The 26,966-nt window shown below is 37.7% G+C and overlaps 1 protein-coding gene across 4 annotated transcripts in view; it reads left to right on the top strand.

Annotated features, from left to right (window-relative positions):
- FAT1 (FAT atypical cadherin 1) overlaps positions 1–26,966 on the top strand; it is a 122,657-nt gene that overhangs the window by 49,745 nt on the left and 45,946 nt on the right. For all 4 annotated transcript variants that reach the window (XM_059909631.1, XM_059909633.1, XM_059909630.1 and 1 more), the window contains 2 exons: positions 7,347–7,661; positions 26,440–26,501. In XM_059909631.1, coding sequence (XP_059765614.1) covers positions 7,347–7,661; positions 26,440–26,501 — 377 coding nt within the window. The remainder of the gene's footprint in view (positions 1–7,346; positions 7,662–26,439; positions 26,502–26,966) is intronic.

The following is a 26,966-nucleotide window of genomic DNA, read 5'->3' as shown; positions in this document are numbered from 1 at the left end:
TTTAATTATGTATGTATCATTCTCTTTTTAAAAGTATTAGAATTTTTTTTGGCAGAGAATTTTTCTCTGCAAAATAAACCATTAAACGTGACTCTCTGTATATTTGCCTTATGTTTTATGATCACCAACACCAGTAAAATAAATGATAATATCTTGTATACTTGAAGTGAAAGGAAGTGTAAAATTTTTATTTGACTGCTGAAAGCATTTTTTCTGTGTCATTCCCTAAGTGAACTGTATAGCCATTTTAGTATCTGAAGTGCCTCCAATTTAACAGACTCTTATCTCATTTGTTCCTGTATTTTAGTCAGCAGTAGCTATACAATTTTGCCAACTAATGCAGAAGCAGGCAGGAACATTAAATATATATATTATATATTTACATTATGATCTACTGTACTTATGTTTCTAAAAGAACTCAAGGGTTTTGATTTATTGGATACTATTGCATGTCAAATTGGTGCAGTCATTTTAAAGAGTGTTTAAATTTCAGAAATCTAACTTTTTATATCAAGAAACTCATTTTATCACTTTGCACATTAATGTTATCAAGACAAAACAAAGTAATAAAAAATCTTTCTTACATTTATACATATATTTATATCTGTAAACAGATATATAGTGGGATTGCTGTTTAAATCTTTAGCCCAACTTACAAGGTTTTTTTATGGGCACACTAGGATCTCTCAAGGTATTATATTAACAGCATTATCAGTCTAAATCTTGTATTTAATGAAAATGAGATAAAAAGAAATACAAAAAAGTTTTATCACTTAAAGAAGGAAACAAATTATATATTATGAACTCTGATGGTCATCCTTTGAAAACAATTAGGTAGATTTACAGAAAAACTGAGCACATACTACAGAGTTCCCATATAGTCCCCCGCCCCACACACAGTTTCCCCTTTTATTGTCTATTTGTTGTAATTAATGAACCGATATTGATATGTTCTTGTTAACTAAAACCCATAGTTTACTCAATTTCTTTGGTTTTTACGTAATGTGCTTTTTCTGGTCCAGGATCCCACCCAGGATCCCACATGACCTTTAGTTTTCATGTTTCCTTAGGCTCCTCTTGGCTGGGACTGTTTCTCATACTTACTTTGTTTTTTTGATGAACATCTGTTTTTTAACACATGCTTATTAATAAGCACCCATTTACCAGGCCCTGAACTAGACAACAAATCCATGCCCTTAAAGGGTTTAGTTTTTAGGAGGGAGCTTATAGTTTACTTTTTAAATTTAATTTTAAGGAAGAATGTCTTGTAGCAGATTACTATTTAGTATGACAATTATGGGACTTCTGATTTTTCCATAATTAGCAGAAAAAAATTGAGTAACCATTTACAGATTAATTGCAGAAACATAGATATTGTATCTCTATTGTATAGAAGATATCTCTTTTCTTTTTAAGGGAGTGTTGTTTTTATATCTGGGAAAACACTTAGTTCCAAAAGAGTTCTTCTGTTTATAATGAGACTATGGAAATGGAGAAAAGAACAGTCAGTCCCTTGTTGCCTTCAGGGAAAATATCAAAAATTATATTTTAAATTTAAGTTTTTCTTATGATTGACTAAGAAGCTTTTCATACAGTTGCTGCCTTAAGCTTGGTTCCAGAAAAGTAAAAAGTGTATGTGACATGGTATATCAGAAAGGAGGGTAGGGTTTGCAAATTTATGTTGCCAGATTGTTGCTGATTGTAAGTATTTTTGAGTTGGAGTAGCTGAAGAATCTGAAAGAGCAAGGTTTTGTTGAAAGCTTTGGTACTAGGACTTGATAGGGGGCCAAGACCTGTTAAACAAAGAAAACAGGAAAATTCCAGGAAGAAAGGTGTTCTGTGACCATGGAAATTTGAGTCAGTTAAATTATTTTTGGCAGTATAGTGGCTACACCGGCAGTATAGTGGCTACGTATAACTTTATTTCTGCCTTGAAGATTACTCTGTTGAAAGCATCCTGCCCCACCAGTGGCAGCTGGAGGGACTGCTGGCTGTTCCTATCCAAGGCCAGTGTTCAAGTTAACAGGCCATTAGCCAGCAGGGATAGGTAGTAGAAATTAGTTATTCCTGGGAACCTTTATTTACTTTTGCACCATCTACTTGAGCAGCTAATACTGTATCCTACAGCCTTTGAATAATCAGGGTGTATAGGAAGACACCATCAGAACCTGTTTAATTAAATATATGGACAGTAATGAATCCTTCTAGAAAGAAATTTTGCTGTGAGCTGTATTTTCAGCCACATTGGTCAAGCTCTTTTAACAATTACATTGCATTATTTTTTTCTTTCAGTCCAGTTTTTCCACTGTATGCACATTTAAAATCAGTTTCCATAGTGACATCTGGTGGTAGTTTTGAAATCCTAGAGAATATGTTTGGAATGATAAATATTTTTATTTAATAGCTCCAGATTTCTAGCTTCTTTCACATTTTTCAGCTCTATTAACAACTTTTCCTGAAAATGTCTTCATTGTATTCCTGAGATTGGAAAGCTAGGCATTTTTTGCTTCCGTCATGTTTCATTAAAGCCGAGAAATGATCTCTTATAACATCGCTGGGTGGTGCATATATTACAGGCTTGTCTAAACTTGTCTTCTGTGCTCAAAATATACAGCGTAGAATCACACAGCAGCATCCTTACCTCGTCTGCTGCCTGTGCGCTATAACCTCTTGACAAGAAAGGTGTCATTTCTACGTTAGCCATCTCGCTGGCTTTTTCTCGTACAGCATTGATTGAGACTCTCTTCCTGTGGCTGGAGGGAGCTGCGGCAGCCCGGGGCCATCACTTGTTTCTCTCTCACAGCCTGGGTTTACGGATCGTCTAGTTGCTGGCATGCTGTTGTTGCTCTCCCAGAAAGTGAAAGAGGAAATAAAAAATAGGAGCAGAGATGGCCAAGAAAGAAAGGGAGCTGAGAGAGGGGGAGATATTTGAAGACAGGAGGGAAACCACAGGAAGTTAGTGTATGGATGTGTATATGTGCCGAATAAGATGCAGTATTATTGTGGGTATGTATTAAAGAGAAATATCTTTAAAACTGGAGTTTAAGTATTTATAGGTTTTTTTGGTTCCTTAGAGAATTGTTTCAGGAAAAGTGAATTTATAACTCAGTGTGCAAAAAAGTAGGAGTTACTGAAAGTTGGTTGGTAGAAGATCATGGATTGAGAGAAATGGGAGTGGGATGCAGTTTTGCGAGTGAACACAGTAGGTCGGTTCACTTCCAGTGATGCCTAGGAGTCTTTAGTTGTTGGTTTCCTGCGTTAAAGGTACTAGTTAGAAGTCTTCATAATGGGATTTTGAAAATTTGTTTCTTTTTAATGAATTAAGGTAACGGAATGTACAGAAGAAATCCATCTATACATGCTAGTTGTGGCTCTAGGAAGGACTGGGAAAAGAAGAGTGACAGGTGCAGGAATAGGGACTGAAAGAATAGACACTGCTCTGGCCAGACCTGTAGGTAGTTGGTATGTTGGCCATCTCAGAAACCGGGACCCCCCGTAAGGAATGATTGGGATTCCGATGAGCCCTTGGTTAAGGAGGTGCCTTACTCTGGATTCTCAACCTTCTGCCTGTTTAGCTTCCTAAAGTTGAGCAACTCATTTCAGCTTTTCTTAAAAACAAGTGAGTTGTACTTGAGGATATCTAAAGGGTTGTCAGTCTCCAGTTCTTGGTTTTGAAATGGCTAAGGCTTAGATCTACTACTAGTCTATCTTCCCAGATTATCTAGACAGTTTCTAGCTGTTTCTGGACCTGTGGTCAGTTCTTCCTAGATTCATGATGGGAGCTCAGTTCTGCCTGTTGCAAAAGTTTCTGCCTGGGGGTCTCACAGGGATGTATCTTGTGACTGAGCAAACAGATTAAAAAGCAGAACACAAAATCCCTTTGCGTAAGTATGGTCTTTTCCCACCTACTTTATGCTTTTAGAATAGTGCTTAGAATTAGAATCTGCAATTAAAATAGTGCTTAGGCACTAGCCCCTGAACCACTGTGAAGCAGAGCCCTGGAATCTTCTCTTCTTTATTGTCCTTTAAGTGTGGGGAAGACCCTTATCTCATTAGTGGCAAACTGTAGCCTCTCATCGTGGCAGCCCCCCACCCCGCTGCTTGGTCTCCAGCATCCTTGCTGCCGTGGAGTGTGTGACGATGATTCTGTGGCTAATGATGACAGTATAGCCTGATGGTGAAGAGCCTGAGTTCTGGAGTCAGACTGTCTGATTCAAATCTCGATTCCACCACTTAATTGTAGACTGACCATGGCTGTGCTTCTTCATCACTCTAAGGCTTGGGCCGTTTGCTTACTTTATCTAAGCTTCTGTCTCCTCGTTTGTGAAGCCACGATGAAAATCATGTGATTCCTGTGTTCTTTAAATGATTTAATGCATGTAAAGCACCTAGTGAAGTCCTTGACATACAGTAAGTCCTTGTATTATTAAATTATTATATATAAATACAGTAAATTTACTTGTATTATTATTTGAGCATTTTGGTTAGAAGAAGTTATTCAGTATGTCCTCCTTTCCCTTTGGCAGTTAAAAATTCACTTTATTTCTTAGTTATCTACAAGCTGTAGTAATTTTGTTCTTTCTTTTTATAAGAATGTAATAATTAAAGTACATCAAAACATGAACATCTTAGCAATCACTATACGAAATATATATAAAAATATACAGTTTAAGAATTCATGAAATATGAACATCACTTATGCATATTTAATTACTAATTAATACAATTCTAGTTCCTTCCATATTTGAGTAGAGCTACTTTGGAGTCTCACTTTGAACTGTTAGTAATATCTGGAGATTACCTGGGACTTGGAAACTTTCCCTCCTGACCGTGGCTCAGAGGTCATGCACAGAAGGGTGCGGCTGCCCCCTCAGCTGCTAGGTTGAGTGGGGGAGGGTTGAGTGGGGGAGGGTTGAGTGGGGGAGAGGGGCTCTTCCCAGCAGGAGCATCCGTCCCATAATTGTACACTACAGTCCGGAAACAGACCAGACTCCACGTGGAACTTGATGGAAAATAAATAGCTCTTTTTATCTGTGATTTAATTCTTATAATGTATTTGCATTTTCTACCTCTTTCTTTCCTTCCATCCTGACACTAAAAGAAGCTATTGTATGTGAATGTTCACTTAATAAACTCCTTCTGAATACTGACGTGCAAAAAAATGGACAAAGTATGAGGTTTGACTTGTCTTTTCAGAGTTTTCATGTTAAATTTTGTTGACTGAACTTTTGTCATACTAACAGTAAGACACATGGAATTTTGGTGGCACTGAAGTCAGAGATTCCTGGTGTTTGAGCTCCAGCTCTGCCATTTACTATGACCCTGGGGAAGTTCCTCATCACTCTTAATCTGAGTTTTTCATTCATGAAATGGGGATAATAACACCACATACATGGGCAGGTTGGATATAAGGAGTGGATAAAATAATGCGTGTAAGACGGTTGTAGTGCCTGATGTATCATAAAGACTGACAGAATTTTTCCTAATTGTTGTTGTTATTAAATGCCTACAAATGACATTGAGAGGGACACAGTTTTTAAAAGTGGAGAGCAGCATGAACTGTTGGAGGATTAGAACTCAAAAGAGGTGAATACAAGTACCATGTACCTGTCTTTAAATTTTCTAATAATACTTCACCTGCCAAATGAATTATGTTACATTTTAATGACATGGCAGAAACAAGAGAAGCATATGTACATTCATTTATTAATATGTAATCCTCTTAGAACTGTTCCCTGGCGTCCTTTGTATCGATTGATGGGAATGAGACAGAGAAAAACTGGAAAAGATTATTTTCCCTTGGTTACTAAGGGCACTCTTCTTTCAGGCTAAAAACAAATATAATTTTACTAATTTGGTGAACAGATTGAGTATGCATAGACTTATGTTTGGACCAGAGAAAAAGGAAAACATGTTTGAGTTGTCTGCTGCATAGAGAGACCAGCTAGCTCCTTTTTTATTTAAGAGTTCTGAGGCTTTGTTCCATATTTCTAGGAGGAGATCCATTTTGAGGATTTGCTAAGAAATAGTGAAGCAGTAGTTATAATGCTTCTGAATAGCAATACACATTCATTTTATGATAATCTATTTCACATTTTAATATTTAGGTTTGCTGTTTGTAAGTTGTAAACCTTTTGGGGAGTGTTAGATATAATTATCTAACATTCAAAATAAATGAGGTTTTTTTTTTTGATATTAACCTCAAATAAGCAAATATTTAAATTTACATAGTGATCAAGAAATAAGAAATACAGATGTATATTTAGTTGCGATAAATACTGTTTCATCTTTGAGCACAGATTAAATTGATATTTGTCATTTTTCCCATAGTATTTTCCGTTAAATGGGAAACTTCAGTGATTCTAAAGTTGTAGGATTTCCAAAGTTCAACCTGGATCATGTTGAACCCTAAAAATAGCATTAATTCCGAATGATTATTGCACAAGAAAAAAATCCAGTGATGTATTTTGGGAAAGCCAAAGGACAAGTTTACACCATTGAATAAAAAGGTGGGATTTGCCCAAGAGAAATGGATATTTCCACTGTTAATCATCCTGAGAATAGGTTAATCTTGAGATTAAGTAAGACTTCGCGTGGCTGGACTTTCAGTGGCTGAGCCGAAACGTTACAGACATTCTAACTTTCTTTGTAATTTTATAATTCCATCTCTTACTAGTTGAATTAATGAGAAATGTGTCCTAGTTTGGATCGCATTTGAGGACTTTTCTGTATCAACTCCAGTTAATATATCCGTTCATTTTTGTTCATTTAATAAATAATTATTGGGCTTTGGGTAATGTGCTGGGTAAACTGGCATTTAGAAGGATGTGGTCTCTGCTCCTGTGGAGCTTATAATGTGGTAGGAGAATTTATATTTTTAGCATCCTGGTTGTCTTGCCATTTGCTTAAGGTGATTAAAAGAAACTGACGGATTTCAGGACACAAGAGACCATATTTGACCATTCATTTCTTTGGGTTGTTTTGAGAGTTAAATAAGATAATATTTGTAAAGTGCCCCACATAGTGCCTGGCACCTAATACTAATAATGACAAATACTTTTATAACCAATATTACGTGCCAAGTGCTATATTCTAATCATTATATGTGTTAGTTCATTTAATCAACCTAGGAACACACTACTCTTATTACTCCATTTTATAGGAAAGGAAACCGAGGCACAGAGAGGCTAGACAATTTGCTTAAGATCGCACCGCTGTAAGCGACACAGAAGCCTTCCATAAGGCTTAAGGCATAAGAGTTGTCATTTAGGCTGATGCTTTCTCAGAGTGACAGTTGGCCGTGATGGTTGACAGCCTACTTCATGCTTCTCTTCTTTCTCCTCTAGGTGTTATAGAGACTTCAGGTCGACTGGATCGCGAGTCCACCTCCCATTACTGGCTAACAGTCTACGCGTCTGATCAGGGCGTCGTGCCCCTTTCCTCCTTTGTAGAGGTCTATATAGAGGTGGAGGATGTGAATGACAACGCACCACAGACTTCAGAGCCTGTTTATTATCCGGAAATAATAGAAAACTCTCCCAAGGATTTGTCTGTGGTCCAGATTGAGGCATTTGATCCAGATTCTAGCTCTGATGACAGGCTGACATACAAAATTACAAGCGGAAATCCACAAGGATTTTTTTCAATAAATCCTAAGACAGGTATGTGTTAATATTATTATGTATGAAATATTCATGCTTATATGCTCTTGATGTGGGGAAATTTAAGAAATAAATTTCTTAATTTGCCACTTTTATTTAGTTTTTGATAAATCGTTTCCCTTTTGAGTTACTCAAGACAAGCCTTTATACCCTCATGAAAATTTTATCCCTGATTTTTTTTTCCTTTGAATTTGCTTTTATAAAACTATTTTGCTCATTAGTAGAGTTTCACTTGCAGGTTAAAAAGCAAATATTGTAGTTTCATTAATAGTTCCTAAATTAGTGATACATTTTAAACTTAACCGCAAATTCTACTGCTGCTAAATTTTCCAAACTCTACTTTTTGTGAAAAATATCAAGAGTTTATTTCACAATTCACAGTAGTTTTTTTTTTTTTTTTTTTAATGTTGTTTTGGAATTTTTCCATAGAGCAGTGCTGTGTCTCTTTAGACAGTAGAGGATCAGGATTAAATAATTTTCAGATTGGGAGCAGTTACTTTCTTGAACTCATACCTCAAGTTTTCCTTCTAACTGTTTTCTCCTCTGAATGTCTGACACCCTTTTTCTAAGCAGGTAGCTCCTTGACTCCAAAATCCTCTTCCAAAATCCTTATAAACTTCAAATATTTATTCTTTTACATTTGATAATGCATCAACTTTTTTCTGAAGTCTTGGTTCTCTTTTTTATTATTTCACACACACACACACACACACACACACACACACACACAGGTTCAACATAGCTATCATTTGTGTAGTGAAAAGTTAGCTATCATTTATACATGAAAACTTTACAAGTGGAGGGTTGCACTCTGATTTCTTGATCAGAGTTAAAACAAGAACCACTGCATGACACTGAGAGGACAACTTATTTGTAGGAACATAAAACTTCTCATGAAGTAGATCACTGGCCTTTGAACCCAGATTTTTCGGTGATTCAGTACTTTTTCATAGGATCTAGTTACGGATTCTAAAGTGGTAGATTTATAATTTACATGTCTCTATCATGTCTTTGCTCATTATGTCTTATTCTGAGGGAGCTGGCCTGTTCAGTTACTGGGTTGTCTTTTTGATATGTCAAAGAAATAATATACAAAAACCAAAATTAAGGAGGCATTCTCAGCTTCCTTGCCAGTTTTTTTTTTTTGGTGTAATTCTTATTTCATAATTTCCTTTGTTGAACTTAAAAGGAAGCAGTTCTTGAGGTGGAAGGAAGCTTGAGTTCAATATCTGTGTACCAAAATGCCTGTAGAAAGATAACCTGATAAGGGAACATGTGTGTATGTAATATTTTGTGTCTTAAAAAGTACATTAAAATGTTAGTTTTTACACCTCTTGTCACCCTATTCCAACCTATCATATAGACTGTCTTTCTTGATTGCTACAAGTCAACAAGATTTATTTTGACTGTATCAGGATTTACTTTTGCCTTGAGATAATTATGCCATTATAATTATATAAGTTAGAGCTACTGTGGGAGCCTTGAAACCTTGGTCATCTCAGGCCTCTGAAATGATGATGCCACTGCTGTTGTGTTATGTCTTGTAGAAATGGGATTAATGTGGCCTTGCTACTCCCTTTACGTCTCTCTGTTCTGACAACTCTTAAAAAGAGGTGTCTGCCGAGACTTCTAAGCTCTTCCTTATCTTCAGGGAGTAGAAGTCCCTTTCAGGAGTCCATAGCTAGCTCCCACACCCCTGGGTGGGTAGCATATGCATCCTGCTGATAGGACAGCAGGGGAAAAGCCATGGGACCACAGAGGGGTTGTATTTTTTTATGAGTTGAAGGCAGATAGTAGTGGAAAATAACCATAGTTAGCACTCAGGAATATTTGTTGTGAAGTATGTAATAAACTGTGTGTTTAATAGAGAAATTTGATCATTCCACAAGTCACCTAAAGTCTCTAAAGACTGAGAAATAACCATATTTTAGCATGGGCATTATAAAAGACTATAGTAAATACAGCCTCAGTATTATTGGGGTCCAGACTGTGGAGGCTGGTGAAAGACAGTCTGGTGGAAGAAAGTTCCTGTGATGTGCTGACCCATCAGACCACCTGCGGACCCTAAATCATGTTACTTGATTATTAATGGCGGAGTGAGAAAATCACTGGGCTGGAAATCAAGAGATGTGGACAGTAGTGAGGCTTTACCTCTGGGATCTTGGAGATAACTGGCTTCCAGGTCCTCACATTTTGTGATTAGTGGTGAGCATTTTTGCAGGCCTGTTAAGGCGAGTGCGTGCATGCGTGCAGGAGCTCAGCATCACTTCCAGGAAAGATGCCCCGGCCTCTCCTGCTTGCAGGTGTTACTTACCTTTGCTCTGTTAACTCTACATGAGATAACCAAGGTCTTAGTAGACTGATAAATCTGTGCCTCTCCTTTGGATAAACAAATTTGACAAGGTAAAAATGCGTCTGCTTGCTCCTTAGTGGTAAAGAGAAATTTAGGACCCTGGTGATTATCACAACATCCAGCAGACTGGAGAAAGCCTGAACTCATTGCCATTCAAATTGTTTGTTTACACATCAAGCGTTTATTGAGCTTCTGCTGTGTATCCAGCATGTTAAGAGAAGCTTTGAGAGTATGTAGTCTACGTAAGTGAAATAGCAAAGAGAGACAGGTGGGTGTGAGATGTGTGCCCAGGCGCTAATCAGTGCCTCTGGAGGAACTGCGGAGCTGACGATGACTCATGTGGTGGTGTAGTTAGGAGGATGAGGCCCCTCGGGAAAGTTAGTGTGCTGATTCTGAAAGTAGTAAAGTGGATGGATGGACAGGAGGTAGGGGATGTTCTTCAAGTTGGGACAATTTGAAGGAGTGGTGAGGCCAAGAGGTGGAGTTAGATGAGTGTGTGAGAGAATGGCTGTGCTTGGTGGAAAAGCGTAAATACCAGAAGAAGGGTGAAAGGATAATATTTACGCTATTTTTATAAATAATGACCTACTTTGGAGAGTCTGCATACAATCCCTTGGAATGTTTTGTATAAACTTAAATCAGATGACCTCACTAAGTCCTTTTGGAGAGGAGGAAACATCCCTACAGACCTTTCTCTCCTTTTATCATAGTATGATGCATAATTTAAAAAACAGAATAGAAAACCTTGCTAGGACTGGGTTTGATGATCTGAATGGGGGATTCTCAATGACAAGTTTGGAGGAACATTTTTAAATGTATTTTGTGTTCCAGTCAAAGTTTTTGTGCCTGGAACTGCCTTTCTGTCTGCATCTCAGATGGTTCCTGCTGTGTTGTTTCTAAGGGGTGGTGGGTGGCAGGGTGCTTCCTTTCACAGAGGGTACAAGCAAAAGAGACTTGATTCATTTTCCTTTCCTGACACACACACTTTTGTGGACACCAGAAATTCTTATAACATCTTTTGTTTGATTATGTTCAGTATCAGGGTAAATTTGCTTCTTTTAACAAAAATTGTGCAGTTGCTCGAGGTGGGAGGGAGACAAGAGCCTAGAGTGTTGGACTGTCTGAGCCGTGACTGCCCAGCTCCTGCAGACACATACGTCGCAGCTTCCTTTGCAGAGTGTCAAGGACAGAGAAGGAGGAGGGCCCCAAACAGTGGGGACCAGTGTGCACTCACAGGCTTCATTCTCCACGAGTAACCTCAGCAGAGTGGAACCACCCCAGCAGAGTGTCTTTTTAGTCAGTGTTATCAGTTTGAACTTTTGAGGCCTGATATGTAACTTAAAACTGGCATATAATTTTCAAGTGTTCACTTGGAGCTTGTGCGTGCTTTAGAAAAGACCACAGTTTTATTCCCTTATCTCTGCGTTGGTATATTCCAAGTTTTGGACACGAAGCAAGTATTGCTCTTTATTTTAAAAGTTTTATTGAAGTGTAATTGACATATAATAAATTGCACATAGTTAAAGCCTGCAATTTAATGAGTTTTCTCATAGCTATCCAACACTGAAACCATCACCACAGTCGAGCAGTGAACCTACCCATTGCTCCCCAACGTTTCGCCATGCCTCTCTGTACACCCTCCCCGCTACTGCCCTCTGCTCCCACCCCCAGGCAACCACTCATCTGCTTTCGGTCACTGTATGTTAGTTTGCGCTCCCTAAAATTTTCTACAGTTAGACTCACAGTGTATACTATTTTTTTTTTTGGTAAATGTTCTTACACTCAGCATATTTCCTCTGAGATCCATGCACGTTGTAGTGAGTACCAGAGCCATTGAAATAATTCATACCAGCCAACTCTAAACCTGCTTGTGCTGCATCACCTTGGGCTTTCTGTGGAAACCACAGGAAAGGCTCTGGTGCATGCTTTCTCCTTGCTCCTTCCACCTCCTCACCGACCCCAGTGCAGGCTCGTGTGGCCCTGTGCGGTGTGCGTGGCACCCCCTCTTCTCTCGGGTGTTGTGAATAATAAACTATCTTTTCAGTGACAGTGGTCTCCTGATATGGTGACCTCACCATTCTTGAATACTAATAAAACCTACATTTTAAAACACTTTGAGGAAACTACCGTTTGTCATTTCTTTTACTCATATACAAACAAGAATACATTATTTTTTTCTTGTCTTTTTACATGGGTAGTAGCATACTGTATACAGTGATAAACATCTTGGGTTTTTCCCTTAACAGTATTATTAGTATTAGAGGCTGTGCCTTAGAAAAATTACCACATTATTATAAGAATATAGGTACATATCCATGTACCTTTCACCACCCATTTCACCGATCCACTGATTTTATACTGTCTAGTAAATTTTTTTTTAATTTTCTCATTCATTGAGGTAGGTCTTCCTGTGCGGGAACAAATACACTGAGAAATTTTTATGGATAAAAATAAATTCATCAGAAATGTGTATTTTTTTTGAATATACGAGTATGTTTGTGGATGTGATTTCTGTGTGCGTGAGCATCTTCAAAGGGTTTAGGCTCTTTTGACAACTATTGAATCTGTTTCCATCTACTTGAAATTTTAAATGGTTTAAAAACTTTATTGAGGCTGTTTCAGCTTACTGTTTTCTTAGCTTTTCCTTTATCAATTCTGTAGAGTTAAAATATCATATATTTTGGAGGCTGATCTTTACTCTAAATCTCTTCTCATTATTGGATCTGGAGCATGTTGCGCTGTTGGAATCTTGTAAGCCACACTGGTTCTCTCTCTTTGGGCTGATTTCCATAAGGCTGTCTCATGCCTGTCACCTTTGAGAGTTGAGCTTGAAGGAGACAGCCAAAGAGGAACCAGCAAACCTTGGCTTTCCCTCTTTTGCTACTCTTCTGTGCTATTTTCTGGTCTTCCTTTTACCACTCTTCCACTCTTGACCTCACTTTTAGATCAGGTTGGAATAAAACTTTCTCTCGGAGCCAGAAGGGCAGTGACACGTGTAGCTTATTACGCACATTGCACTTTATGTATTAAAGCAATCTCACATACTTAATCTTTACAAGAAACCCTGTGAGTAGAGATTACAAATGCCAAGAGTCTGCTGTCTTCCCCATTTTTCAAGTAATTATATGACTTCAGAGAGAGGTAAAGGCCACCCGAGGTCAGAGCCAGAAGGACGTGGGTTTCATAACTGCTACTTCTGGATGCAGGATCCCACATTCACTTGATTTGCTTTTGGGTTTGTGATGTAAATGTGGTTTGGGATCCGGTTTTTCTTACCTTCTCTGTTTTTTGTGTTAAGGAATTTCTGAATTATATGATGGTTGCTTTTTAGGCTAATCTTATTTCTAGTGATATTTTCAGACCAAAAAGCATGAAGCTTCTAAATAACACTACGTGTTTAAACTTAGTCTTATTAACCGTGTACTGCAAGGATCATTAAACGTTTTCTGTGAAGGGCCAGGTACGAAATATTTTAGCCTTTGCAGGCCATACAGCCTCTGTCACAGCCACTCAGCTCTGTCACTGTAGAGCGAAAGCAGCCCCAGACAACATGGAAATGAATGAGTATGGCTGTGTGCCAATAAAACTTTACTTATGGACATTGTAATTTGAATTTCATGTACTTTTCATGTGTCACAATATATTCTTTTGTTTTTTTTCTGGTCATTTAAGAATATAAAAGCCGTTCGTAGCTTGTAAGCCATACAAAATCAGGTTGGCAGTAGTTTTCTCACCCCTGGTATACTGATGTATTTACTAGTTGGGCTGGTTGAATTGTTGATTTATCTCTGAGGGAGTAGACTATTTGATATTCCTGAAGTAAAAATTAAGTTTATTTCCCATTGCTCTAAGCAGTGAATACTTAAAAAAGATGAGAGCTGTGTTTTGCTTCTCCAGGTTATTAAAATTATTCTTTAAAGAATAGTAGTAGAACATTAGTTACCAAGGTTGAAATATCAGAAAAGATTTAGCAAGTTGATGATAGACTATTATTCAGATCTCTTCTACTTTGAGAAATAACTATTTCTCATTAGAAGATAAAATAGTTCCAAGTTTTGAGATTTTCACACTTCTTTGTGCTGTTATATCCTGTTAAAAAATATTTCAGAGCTTGAAATTCCAGCTCTCACAGTTGGTTATATGTATACTTATCAAATGGTTACTGTTTTCTCCATTTTTTTTCCTCCCTGATTCTGGGTTGAGATGTTCATGCTCAAATTAAGTAAGTTACAGCTTTGTATGCTTTGTAAAGGATAACTTTATACAGTGGTCTGTTTTTCATTCGTTTGTTTACATGTAGGATAGAGTAATGTAGGATTATTTTATGTTCAGTATAAGAAATGTTCTTTAATTGCAGATAGAGTGATATATATATGTGTGTATATATATATATATAATATATACATACATACATACACACACATATATATGTAGTAATCCCTAAAGCATGGGAAAGTCATAAAATGCTGTAATAGCTAATCGGTATACTGGGTAACCATCCATCTTCAAGTCCACTATCACATTACAACTACTTGTTTCTCAATCAAAGTAAATGGCATTTTATTGTGGCTGGAACGGAGGCTGAACAAAGTGCAATAGGAAATAGCTATAGCTGCAAACAACTTCCAAGGGTTTCCGGTAACATTTGATAGCTGCACGGGAAGGAAATGAAGGGCCAGTCACTTTACAATGGCAGGAATTCATTAAAAAAAAAAAAAGTTTACTCATTTGTAGTCTTTTCCCAAATATATGCAAATATTAAGGAAGACTCTGTAGATCTTTCTACCTGTTCCTCCTGCTTATTTTTTATTTTACAGTGAAGTATGTTATCCTTAAAGTCTAAAAGAAGTCAAGTTTTATGCACTGCACTTTCTGCACACGTTAAAATAGATGATATGCTTTTTCTCTGAAAATCTGTTAACCTTGAATCCTTAGGTTAAATTCTTTCAAGGGGTATTCTGTTTTTTTTAATGTTGCTGAATATCATTTGCTAAAATTATTTTAAGTACCAGTATTTTAAGATTTTGCCTTTAAGTGCCTAAGTGAGATTAGCCTTTTTTGTCAACATGATGTTAACTTTATAAAATGGGTTGGGTTTCTTCCCCTCCCTATCTCTGCTATATCTGACATTTATAGGAATGTTGAAGGCAATCCCTGGTAAATTGCATTTGGCTTTTGATCTTATGTTTATCTTATGTTTCAATGCCATCCCTTTTCAATGAGAAACAGCTAGTTAAGATAGAATTAAAACCCGAAGAGAAGTCTGAAGATTTCAGGGTGCAGATTCTTACTCAGCCACTGCTTGTGTGACTTTAGACTGGTCATTTGATTCATTCTTTTAGGGTTTTCCATGGGACTCTGAAAGTTTGAACTAAATGAGTTCTGAGCGCCCTTCCAGCCTTGACAGTGTATGAATAGAATTCCATTTTTGGCTCCCAGCCTAATCCTGCCGGCACCAGGACTGCAGTGACGAACAATAGCTGTTCAAATGGCGGCAGCTGCCCAGAGAACTCCAGACAAGCTGTACTTAAATGCAGTCTTGGAACACCACCCAAATAAAGACAGCGCAGTACTGCAGAGGATCGCTGAGCTCATGGTCTAAAGCTCCAAGGGGATGGATGTTGAGTGGTAACTATAGGAAACGTCGGAGGTTCGCTCTTGGCCTACAAGGCAATCTGTATTTCAGACGGGAGCCGGCGGGTAGCAGGGCCCGCCTCCCTGCCTGTCTGTCCAGGTCTGCTCTGCCTTTTCACTGCGGCGCTCGTCTTGCCTGTTCCGTGGACATTCAGTCCTGGCTCAGGTCCTGGAGGGTCAGGATAGAACCAAGCATGATACGGAGTATGTGATTACTGCTTAATATGTATTCTCCAGTTGACTGATTTTAAAAATTAGTGAAATGATTTCCGTTTCACCTGTTGGAAGAGGAGTCTTAGAAGTTTGACCAGGAAAACACTGTTCTTGGTCTAGTGTCTGTCCCTCCTCCTCCTGCGGTGTCCTCTGCCTTCCCACTGTCCAGACCTCAGGACTTCAGCTGTGCTCTCTGTAAATTACAGTAAACAGGCTTGTTCTGAGAACACTTTCACTTTATTGAAGCTGGTTGGGTACAGATCTGTAGAATAGAATGTCCCATGAAAAAGTATTTGTCATGTGCTACATGGAATTCTACAGCTAATGTCTCCTGCTTTCCTGTCTCACTGTCTTTTGCTTGCTTTAATACTTTATGTTAAAAATTAGAATAATTAACAGTTATTACTAATAATTACTAATATATTGCCTCCTTTATTTTCCATACATTTAATGAGTCTCTTCAGTTCTGTGATAGCTTCACCAACTCAAAGCAGGCTGTATTTCAATAGTGCATCATGGAAATTAAAAAAAAATTATTATTCAGGAGTCTGAAGTTTGAAATACATATCCCATAAATTTCTAAAACATTTTTAACTTCTGACCTCTTATAGCTTCTATATTTATTTTATATAGTTTAATTTTTGATAGTAGGCATTTTGCTTTTTTTTGGTTTGTTTTTTGTTTTAAGCTTGTATGTAAGAGGAATGAGAGGTCATCATGGCTAAAATAGAAAGGATTGTTTTGACCAATGTAGGGTGAACACAGGTTAATTATTCTGACTAAAGAGAATATTTTATTGAGTAAATTATTTCTTGAAAACTATTTTTTTAATTATTGTTATTGTACCCTGAGGCCCATGTTGCTTGTTGAATAAACTCTTAAAAGAACAGAGAGAAATTGTTTAGGTTTGTTCAGAACAGAAGGGTCTTTTCTATCTTGGTCATTAGTTGAAACAACTTTCTAATTGTGACCTTGTATTTTATAGGCATTAAACTAGTATTTGTACTTATTGTTCATCAGATTACTAAAAAATATTTTTTCTTCATTCTATTATGGAAGAGGAAAGAGTATGAGAGATAATATATTTAAAAATACAACTGAGGTACAATTTGTGGCATATTTTATGTATTATATAAAAATAAGATTTAGTTCATTTGTGGTTCTCAGCCAGAGATGTTCAAGAGGTCCTCCCAGAGCTGTGAGAGCCTGTTTCTCCTTCCTTTTGAGGAAAAACATATAATGAACTTGGATTATCTGGAGCATTTGGCACTTTCCTACCCCAAATTATCTTTGGGCAGACATTTTTTTTAATCCTTTGCCTTTTAATTTGTCTTGTATCTAGAATGATACCCTATATAAAGTCATTAGACATTTCAAATGAAGACAGTAATAAAACATAGAAAATAAGATGAGTGGTTATCTTTAGATTATGGAATTATTTGCCGTTCTCACCTGATTCTTCTTTTTTTGGTATTTTTTCAGTACTTTTGTTTGCTATTCAAATAAAAAGGTGTGTTAATTTTCTAAGGCTACTGTAACAAACTTCCACACATTGGGTGGCTTAAAAAAAAAAAGAAAAGAAATTTATTCTCTCACTGTTCGAGACGCCATACGTTCAAAATCAAAGTGTCCGCAGGGCCATAATCCCTTAAGAGTCTCTAATGAAGAATCCTTCTGGTGGCTCCTGGCATTTCTTGGCTTGTGGCAGCATTGCTCCAGTCTCTGCCTCCACCTTCCCTACTTCTGGGTATTTCAAACCTCTCTCTCTGTTTTTCTCTTAAAAGGATACTTATTGATTTTAGGGCCCATCATAAATTTAGGGTGATCTCATCTTGAGATCTTGAGAGGCTGTTTTTCCAAATAAGGTCCTAGTCACAGGTTTCAGGTTGGACGTATCTTTTGGGGAGAGGCCACCATTCAACATACTACAAAAGGCATTTCCAAAAAGAAGGGAAGTATGCTGTTAAATGGAAACTGCCATTTAGATCATTTTCTTTTATGTTGGAAAGGCTGCATTTCACTTACGTTCTAGTAGGATTTAATGATTTGGGTCAGTAGTTGCAGATTTGTCAGGAAAATTCTGGGAGATGTTTTAGGCTTAATAAGTAACTTCAGGGCAGTTGGAATCTTCACGTGGACTCTCATGGCCATTTCTTTGAAGTAGCATTTCTGCAACGTTAATTATGGTTCTTAAGTACTGTTTCTCTCTCCTAAATCCCTAGTCTTGTTATGTTTTTCTGTATCTCAAATGGTGTTTTTGAGAAATGGATAATACACTTTGTTCCAGAATATGGCCAGTGCTGATAATTACAGTGACTAAAAGCAATTCTCTGTTTAGGAAATTATCAAAATATTTAGTAATTTAAATTAAATTTAATTAATTAATTGGGCATGGATTTTTTTTTTTCCAATTTTTGTAAGCTCTTGGCCCGAGGTGGTTGGCGTGGGATGGATTGCCACATCACCTGGAAACCTCTGAAATTGTGTGAGCTGGGTCCTCACGGATGGAGGTCCTGGTGCAGTGGCTCGGATGTGGGGGTGGGAACATGGGTTTAGCCATCATTCCTCGTGATTCTGGTGCTCACTTCTGGTTGTAAATGGCTGCAGCCACAGAGACTTCTGAACACTTTCTTTGGTAAGAATTCAACTCTAGTTCCAATTGTGCTGCTGACTCTGACCTTCAGGAATTAGTTTAACATTCCTGGACCATATTTCCTTGTGTTTTAAAAATATTTATGTATGTATGTATGTATGGCCGCGCTGGGTCTTCGTTGCTGCGCTCGGGCTTTCTCTAGTTGTGGCGAGAGGGGGCTACTCTTCGTTGCCATGCGCGGGCTTCTCTTGTTGCAGAACACGGGCTCTAGGCACGCGGGCTTCAGTAGTTGTGGCTCGTGGGCTCTAGAGCGCAGGCTCAGTAGTTGTGGCACACGGGCTTAGTTGCTTCTTGGCACGTGGGATCTTCCCAGACCAATTGAACCCATGTCCCCTGCATTGGCAGGCGGATTCTTAACCACTGCACCACCAAGGAAGTCACCCTTGTTTTTAAAGTTTAGGATTTAGGCTAGAAGATTTTAAAAGACCTTCTGGCTCTAGCAAACTTAGTTTTTGCAGTGAGAGGACACCTTAGAATGTATGGTACATTTCATTAAAATTTAGTTTCAAAAACATTTTAGAAAAAATTATAAACGATATGCCACTGTAATATTTCTAAGAAGTTTTATTTTTTTATTTTTTTATATACATGGCCAGATGTTTCAGAGTTTTTAAAAAATCATTTGAGACTTTCCAGCTTGAGATTAGTGTTCAACCAGTAAACATTTCTGTATCCTTTCACGCTGACCTTTAAAATACTTTAATGTTTAAATTTCTTTAAATAATATACTTGTTAATATAGAAGTGTATGACATAAAAAGTGAAGGTGCCCTCCTCTTTTCCTTTCTTCTTTGGCCCACCTGTTCCCAGGAGTAACTACAGGTAATAATTTGGGGTTTAACCTTTTATGAAGGTGTGTACGCATATTACATATCATATATATATGTATGTATAGTCTTTGGGGATTTTATAGTACTTGTCTAGAAGTTGCTTGAGCAATACGTTTCACAGTGTCCTCACTGGGGTGTTACAGGTGTTTTATTGTAATGGTCTTTGGTGTTGCTGATTACTAAAGCACACTGAATGTCCTGGGGGCAAGCCCTGCTAAAGTAAGGCTTGAATGTAGAAAGATGGAAATGGAATTTCCAGATCACAGTAGTAACAACTACTGAAGAAATTACACTGTCCACACTGAAGGTACCTAAGACTTTAAATACTCCCTTTACCACCAACTGTGCCACCATGAAAGTTCTTAAACTTAGTGAAGAATAAAATAGATTCAAGTGTTTCAGAAAAATCAGTGGGGAAAACAGTTGAAAATAATACACCCGAAGTGCATGCTTACAGTCAAGGCTTAGTCAGAATAGGGCTGTGATTAGTAAAACATTGTGAAAAAGATACAGAGGTACAAGGGCTGTTTCCTTAAGGAAACTGTATGCTTTTGAGGACAAGGGCCTTGTCTTGGCTTTTATATGTGTGTCTCAGAAGGACATATTTCGGGAAGACATTCTATAAAATAAGTTGAATAGCATAGTATAGACTGAAGAAGTGGGTGATTTTGAGCTAGTGAACTTTATGACATCATTATTGCTTATAAACATACATTTCATTAATTTTTGGTTTTAGCAAGAGATCACCAAAAGCAAAAATATACATTGGTAAAATAGTGATTCTTGAAAAGTCATTGTTAAACACAGAGACTCTTGATTTTTAGGTGTTCAGATGAATCTGTAAACTGGTAACAGCAAACCAGGCTTCCTCATCACCAGCTGAGCCCAGTGAGGAGACTAGTAAGAGGGAGGGGGCAGGAGGAAGGGGGCGTTATTGGAGCAGTATCAGCATGTCAAAATCTTGGAAGTGTTTGCTTTTTTCATTGTTAGATGCTTACAGAATTTGGATTTTGGTAACAAATATATTTGCTATTGAAATACTGCTTCAAATTTTAACCACAGAAAAAGATTCTGACTATTGTAGATGTTAAAGTTTGGGGTTTTGACATATATAATTTGAAATTGGAGACTCTCCAAAGGAGTAGAGATGATTTGTGACAATTTAAATTATTTAAATTAATTTAAAAATTCAGCCTTTCAGACACACTAGCTACATTTCCAGTGCTCGGTGGCCACGTATGCTGGGGGCTACCATATCAGACAGTGCAAATTGTAGAACTTGTCCATCATCGCAGAAAGTTCTGTGGGATGGTGCTTCTCTGGCACATATAATGCTGTAGTTCTATGCATTACTATAAAATAAGCAAAAGGATAAAAAGGCCAAAGTAGTTGCAGGGGTTAGACAAAAATAATCAGAGTAATGGGAAATGTTAATTAGGTGAGCAAACTTTTGTTTTCTTCCTTGATCTTTCCCCTTCCTCTGCTTACTTTCAAGTAGAATAGTTGGAAAATGATTCAAAGTAAATTTCCTGCCAAGCAAGGTGAACACATGACCACGCAGCTTTTTTTTAGAGCCAGGACCTTTTCTTTCACAGTTTTGGTTCTTCAGAAACTGCAGATTGCAAGTTATTTTCTCTCTCAGTGCAGTTGGACGTTAATCCTACTCAGAAATCCTTTTTTTTTTCTTCTCCAGCTGCCATCTAGTTTCATTCATAGTGCTGATGTTTCAAAGCCTTTCTTCCAGAACCAAAGCCTTCCGTCCCTCCTTGGCTTCTCTCATTCTTAATGTGGCTTTCAGACTCCGGTGCTCTGTGTTTACTGAACTCCCATCTCACCCCTTTGCTCGATGACGTCGAGTAAGCAACTTAATCTCTGAGCCTGTAAAAATATTAATTTATTTATTATGGTACAGATATTGCCATATATATACATATGGATTGAATGAGATAATACATTTAAATCTCATAGCATAATACCTGAGCATTTAGTAAGCCAAATAACAATTAGAGATGAGCTCATTTGATGCATTAGTTGTCTTTTGCTTTAGAGCAAACCATCCCAAAACTCAGCGGCTTAAAGCAGCCACCATAATTTAGTTGAAGACTCTGCTGGGCAGTTCTGGTCTTGGCCAGGCTTGGCTGCTCTTTCATGTAGTGCTGGTCTCACTTGGCTGGTTGGCTTGAGGTTGGCTGGTCCTGGGTGGCCTCACTCACATATTGGCTGGTGGGTTGGTTGTCTCTTGGAACAACAGAGATGACCAGACATCATCCAAGCAAGTTCAAACTTCCTTGGAATCCAGAGCCCTCAGCAAGGACCTGTGCTTTTTTCTATATGTACCCTACATTCTCATCTACCTTACTGTTTCTTGAATGTAGTCTTTGCCTTCTGGACCTTGTTTCTTGAAAACAAGAGTCTGTCTTAATCATCTCTGCATTCTGAGTGGACAGCACAAAATAGTTGAATGAATACATAAATACAGTTTTGCCAACGTGGACTATTTCGTTATCTTCACCTACTAATCCTGTAAGTTCACCTTTATGTGCTGCCTACTTCGTGAAGTCCATTTGATCTCTTGAACTTTGGGAAGTTTGGAGGTGGTTTTTGGTATTGATTTATAAGAAATGTCGAATATTAAAATCTTACATTAAAGCATTATAGTTAATCTAACATTCTGTCTTAAATGGAGTCTTCTCTAAGTGCTATAGTGGCATTGAAAAGCTGTAAATAGTTTTTTAATGATGTTCATAAAAACAGGAAAGTTTGGTTTCTTAGTTCTACATACATTTATGGGGCAATCTTGTAATTGTGAGTTGGTGAGAAGAAGCCGTATTTGCTCACTCAGTCCACTTACATTTATAATGGTATTGGTCTACAGAATGGATTGTTTTTTTAGGGCAAGGAAGTTTTTTGTCTTCATTTCTATTTTTAATTTAACAGAGCTCAGGAGAAAAGAAAGATAAAACAAAGTTACAAGAGGCAGCACTTGCATATGCTTTTCTCTGCCTTCGCCCACTCTATTTTGTTCTCTAACTTGCTTTTTTGGACCTGTTAAATGACTAATGATTAACTGTTGCCAGCTTTCTTTTTTCTTAAACTTCATGTAAGTCACAGTTGAGAGTTTTTGGAGAGCTGAAATACCATAATGCAGTAAATTATGCAGTGTGCTGTGATAGGGAGCGGGGAAGAATTCCCCAATCCTCTCATCTGGGCCTCAGGAAAACTAAATTCGAATCCTGGCTCGGACAGTGACTTACTGGTGAATTGGAACAAGTTAATTTCTCTTTGGCTCAGGTAGCTGAGTTTGATAATCTTAAAGGTTTCTCTCCATTTCTGAAGTATTGTGCTGTTTCAATTAAGTATAGCTCCTTCTGGAGCTTAGTAATAAACATTACAGGTGAGCACCAGTGTTTAAAATGAAAGAAATGGATACACTAATTAGATATTCAATACCTACAGGGTTAATAACATGTATATAGAAAAGGTACACTTTGGATTCATTTTTGAAAACAGGTGTTTGTCAGGCAGGCAAGGTGGAAGGATTAGCAGGATCGAGATGTGCAAAAATTACAGAGGTGAAAACGGGTGTGAAATGCATCATGGATTCTAGAGCTAAATCGGTGTGGCTGGAGCGTGGGGTACTTGGGTAGCGTTTCCATTGTGTTCCCCTCCCGGTGCAGTTGATTGTACCTCCAGAGCGCATCCACGCTTTTCCTAGTATGTTCCTGCTTCATTAGGACATTTTGTTTTCTCTTTGGGGTTCATTTTGTATGGAAATTCCACAGGAAGCACTTGTTTCCCCTTCTCTTAGGGGCTGTACCACCTCACGCCATCCCCATAGGACATACATGCACTGCCCCTCCCTGGTGATGGTGTTAGGGACCAGAAAACTGACACTTGTGGTAGGATTCCTTTTGGTACAAGTGTGCGAATCTAGGAAGAAAGGTCTTTTTTTTTTTCAGTCTGAAATATCTTTCATGTTCATGAGATCTTACCTGTAACTTAAATTGCAATAGCCACATGAGGCTCGTGGCTACTGTATTGGTTAGTTCACATCTGGATCTTTATCTTCCCTCGTGGTTTAGTCACTCATTACATACACCCTGTTAGCCTGCGGAATGGTCTCCTCCTCGTAAAAGAAATTCCTTTCCTGGTCTGCTTCCTGCCTCACTGGCTCTCACTTGATCTTCTCTTCCAAGCTTCTCTCAAGTACTTGGAGGAGAGACTTCCTCCTTAAATTTCTCTGCCTGTGGCCTCTGGGACACCTGCTTCTCTTCCAGCCTTTGCTTCTTAGGCTTCCTCATGGCTTTCTAAACACTCATGGCCCATACTTTAATAAGATCGGCCTGCCCTTTATTTTTTGGTAGGCCCACCATTCACCATTCTTCATACTCTCTTCTGTACTTGGGGTATAACTAAGTCTGTGTCTGCCTCTGGTGACTTCCCTGCACTTTACATCTGTGCCTCTAAATGTCTGTTGGACGTCACCATCACCTGGACCATCTGTCACAATGCTTGACACATCTTACCTGTAAATATATGTTAAATGGTTTTCTGTTAGCTCCTATATAAGCTATAAATTTGTATCATTTCCAAGTTCAGTGTAGTTTGGGTGCCTCTCTTCCTCCAATGCATATTTAAAATTCTATTCTTTTATGGTTTTAAGAAATTCATGTGTTCACACGTTTAAGTGTTTCTTTAGGGTAACAGAGATATAACAATATAACCAAGATATACAGGAAAGGCAGAGTCTCATGGACCTTGAAGGATACAAAAAAAGACTTTTAAAGGAGTGACTGCAGTGCCGTGGGGTGATGTTATGATAGAGCAAATGAAAGAGCTTGGGAGACCCAGCAGCAGAACCCCAGGCTAGGCCTGTCATGGGAGCCCTCAGAAATGATGTTTAAGCTGAGAGGTGGAGGAGTGGGTAGGAGTAGCTGGGCAAAAAAAAAAAAAAAAAAAAAAGGATAAAAAGGAACATTAGGATTCATTGCATTTGAATGGAATTAATATTCCATTTGAGTTAAGAGAGAATTAATTTTAAGTATAGAGAGCATGCAAATAATTCCAAACCTAGGAGATGGTCAGTTTTGCTTTTTGTCTTTATATTGAATTGATAATACGGATGTAAGTCCATCCTTTTTAGCAGTCTGGTGTGCTATAAGGAAACTGTAAAGTGAGGAATTGTATTTGCTAACGGGTATTTATTTATTTGCTACAGATACTTATTTGCTAACAGATATCCCTGCAATGAATGATTATGTTCTACAGAGCAGAACCCTATCTTGCTGTGAACATGCCAAGCTGTGGCCTTTTGTGCTGTTACCATTAACAGCAAGTTTTTGATGGGTACATGAGGACAATTAGATGGAACTAATCACAGCAATTTCCTGTCATTCTTGAACTGCTTAAAACGACAATCAGAAAGGGTGGTAAACTTTTGACAGGAAAAAAAAAAGGGATTAACTTTAAAAGGTTTTCGACTAATGAAAAATCAAGCTTGTGCCACAGTAAGCCACATTTTCACACCATTAAGCATTGTGAAGCATTTTCCTTGAACCTCTTTTAATCTATAAGTATGGTTTTGGACAAACCCCAGATTCTAGCTTACAGTATAGTCTTCTGTTGTTCTTATTACAAAGAGAGCGTTGCTTCATTGAATTGTGGGGAAGATAATGTTGATGTAGATTCTTAGTGACTTTTAAGAAAAGAAAAACTTTGAATTAAATGAAAACATAAGTCTTTCATGTACAAATTTAGGGAAACATTTTGAATAGCCTTTAAATTGGTAGTTTTGTGAAATTAGTTAGACTAATAGAAAATCAATTAGAATGATAAAATCTGTTCTTAAATATGAGTTATTTGAGGTATTTCTCTGTGGAAAACCACAGAAAGCTGGTCAGGAGAAGGATTAGTCCTAGTGGTGATTTGCCACATAAAGGCCTCAGAACCACTCAGTTTGCACCTGTCCGTTATCAACACAGGTTGCAGAGGTTGTTTTAGTGGTTGGGGGAATTTTGTTTTTAATTTCTGTGGAGTACAAGAATATATTTCATCAGTTTTAATGGCCTTCTAGGTTCCAACATATGTTGGCAGTTTAGCAGTTATTGAAGCTCTAGAGAGAGATTTAAACTATAGCTATTCTAGTTTGATAGAAAAATCAAAGAAATAAAGAATATGGGGTTTCTTTGAGGATCATTTCTTCTTTTTTGGGGAAATTAAATGATTGTTATTTGAGCAGCATTACCTGGAAAATCACAATACTTTTTATAACAGTTCTTTATTTTTATTTATTTATTTATTTTTTTAAACGTGATGATCCATTTATTTATTTATTTATTTACTTATGGCTGTGTTGTGTCTTCGTTTCTGTGCGAGGGCTTTCTCTAGTTACGGCAAGCGGGGGCCACTCTTCATTGCGGTGCGCGGGCCTCTCACCATCGCGGCCTCTCTTGTTGCGGAGCACAGGCTCCAGACGCGCAGGCTCAGTAGTTGTGGCTCACGGGCCTAGCTGCTCCGCGGCATGTGGGATCTTCCCAGACCAGGGCTCAAACCTGTGTCCCCTGCATTGGCAGGCAGACTCCCAACCACTGCGCCACCAGGGAAGCCCGACAGTTCTTTATTTTTGAGGGTAGATGACCCAAAGGTAATAAATCAACATTATATTTTCCAGTGGTCCTTTTTAATACAGTTACGGAAGTTTTTTCTGAAAATTCTTAATCATATCTGCAACAGTCACAGCAGATATGGATGAGGTTGAAATCTTGGATAACTTCATCCCACTTTTTAAAAATCTTTTCTGACAAAATGTATGTTGAAACTACTAAAATTTTTAAAATGTAACTGATTTGAGTTTTTCCGCTTTCTTAATAATACTTCTGTCATTTATCTAATGTTTTTAAGAATCATTAAAATGAGAAAGTATAAACTATGTTGTTTGTAAATAAAATAATTAACCGTACCTGGATTAATAATTTTTTCCTCTTCAGAATAAGTTAGGCATTTGCTCAAACTCCTACACTCAGTGTGTGGTTTCAATTACAGTATTTTGTAATTACCTTTATTTTGTGAGGATTCATGAACTGTTACCATTTTCTAGGTCTCATCACAACTACATCAAGGAAACTAGACCGCGAGCAGCAAGATGAACACATATTAGAAGTGAGCATTTCTTTATTTTTAATAATTTTAAAAATATTGTAATCATAAATATGGGAAAGAGCAATCTTACTCATATTATCTAGTAATTCTGAGCTGCTGCTATTTTGTTATATCACCTTATGGTCATTAATAAAAAGGAAAATAAAGAAAATATTGTGAATATAGTTCAGGTCTGCTTTACACCCCTGTCAATCCCCAGAAGATAAACAGATGCCAAAATATCCAGAGCAGCAGGTTACGAACAGTGGCATCCTACTGCGGTCCCCTCACCCTGATTAGGACCGCACTACACACCTGTTAATTGTCTGCCTCACTCCAGAGCCCTCTCTTCTCAATGAATGTCAAAGGCTGGATGGGAGCAGGTATAGGATACTTAGGACTTTGAAGATGATATTAAGATATTGATGGGAGATAAGATTAGTTTACATATCGTGTATGTTTTTCTGTAGTCCTTTTGTGGTAATT

Source organism: Balaenoptera ricei, chromosome 21, assembly GCF_028023285.1.
Source record: "Balaenoptera ricei isolate mBalRic1 chromosome 21, mBalRic1.hap2, whole genome shotgun sequence".
Lineage (NCBI taxonomy): Eukaryota > Metazoa > Chordata > Mammalia > Artiodactyla > Balaenopteridae > Balaenoptera > Balaenoptera ricei.
Note: the sequence above shows the minus strand (reverse complement) of the source record. Positions and strands in the feature narration are given on the sequence as shown.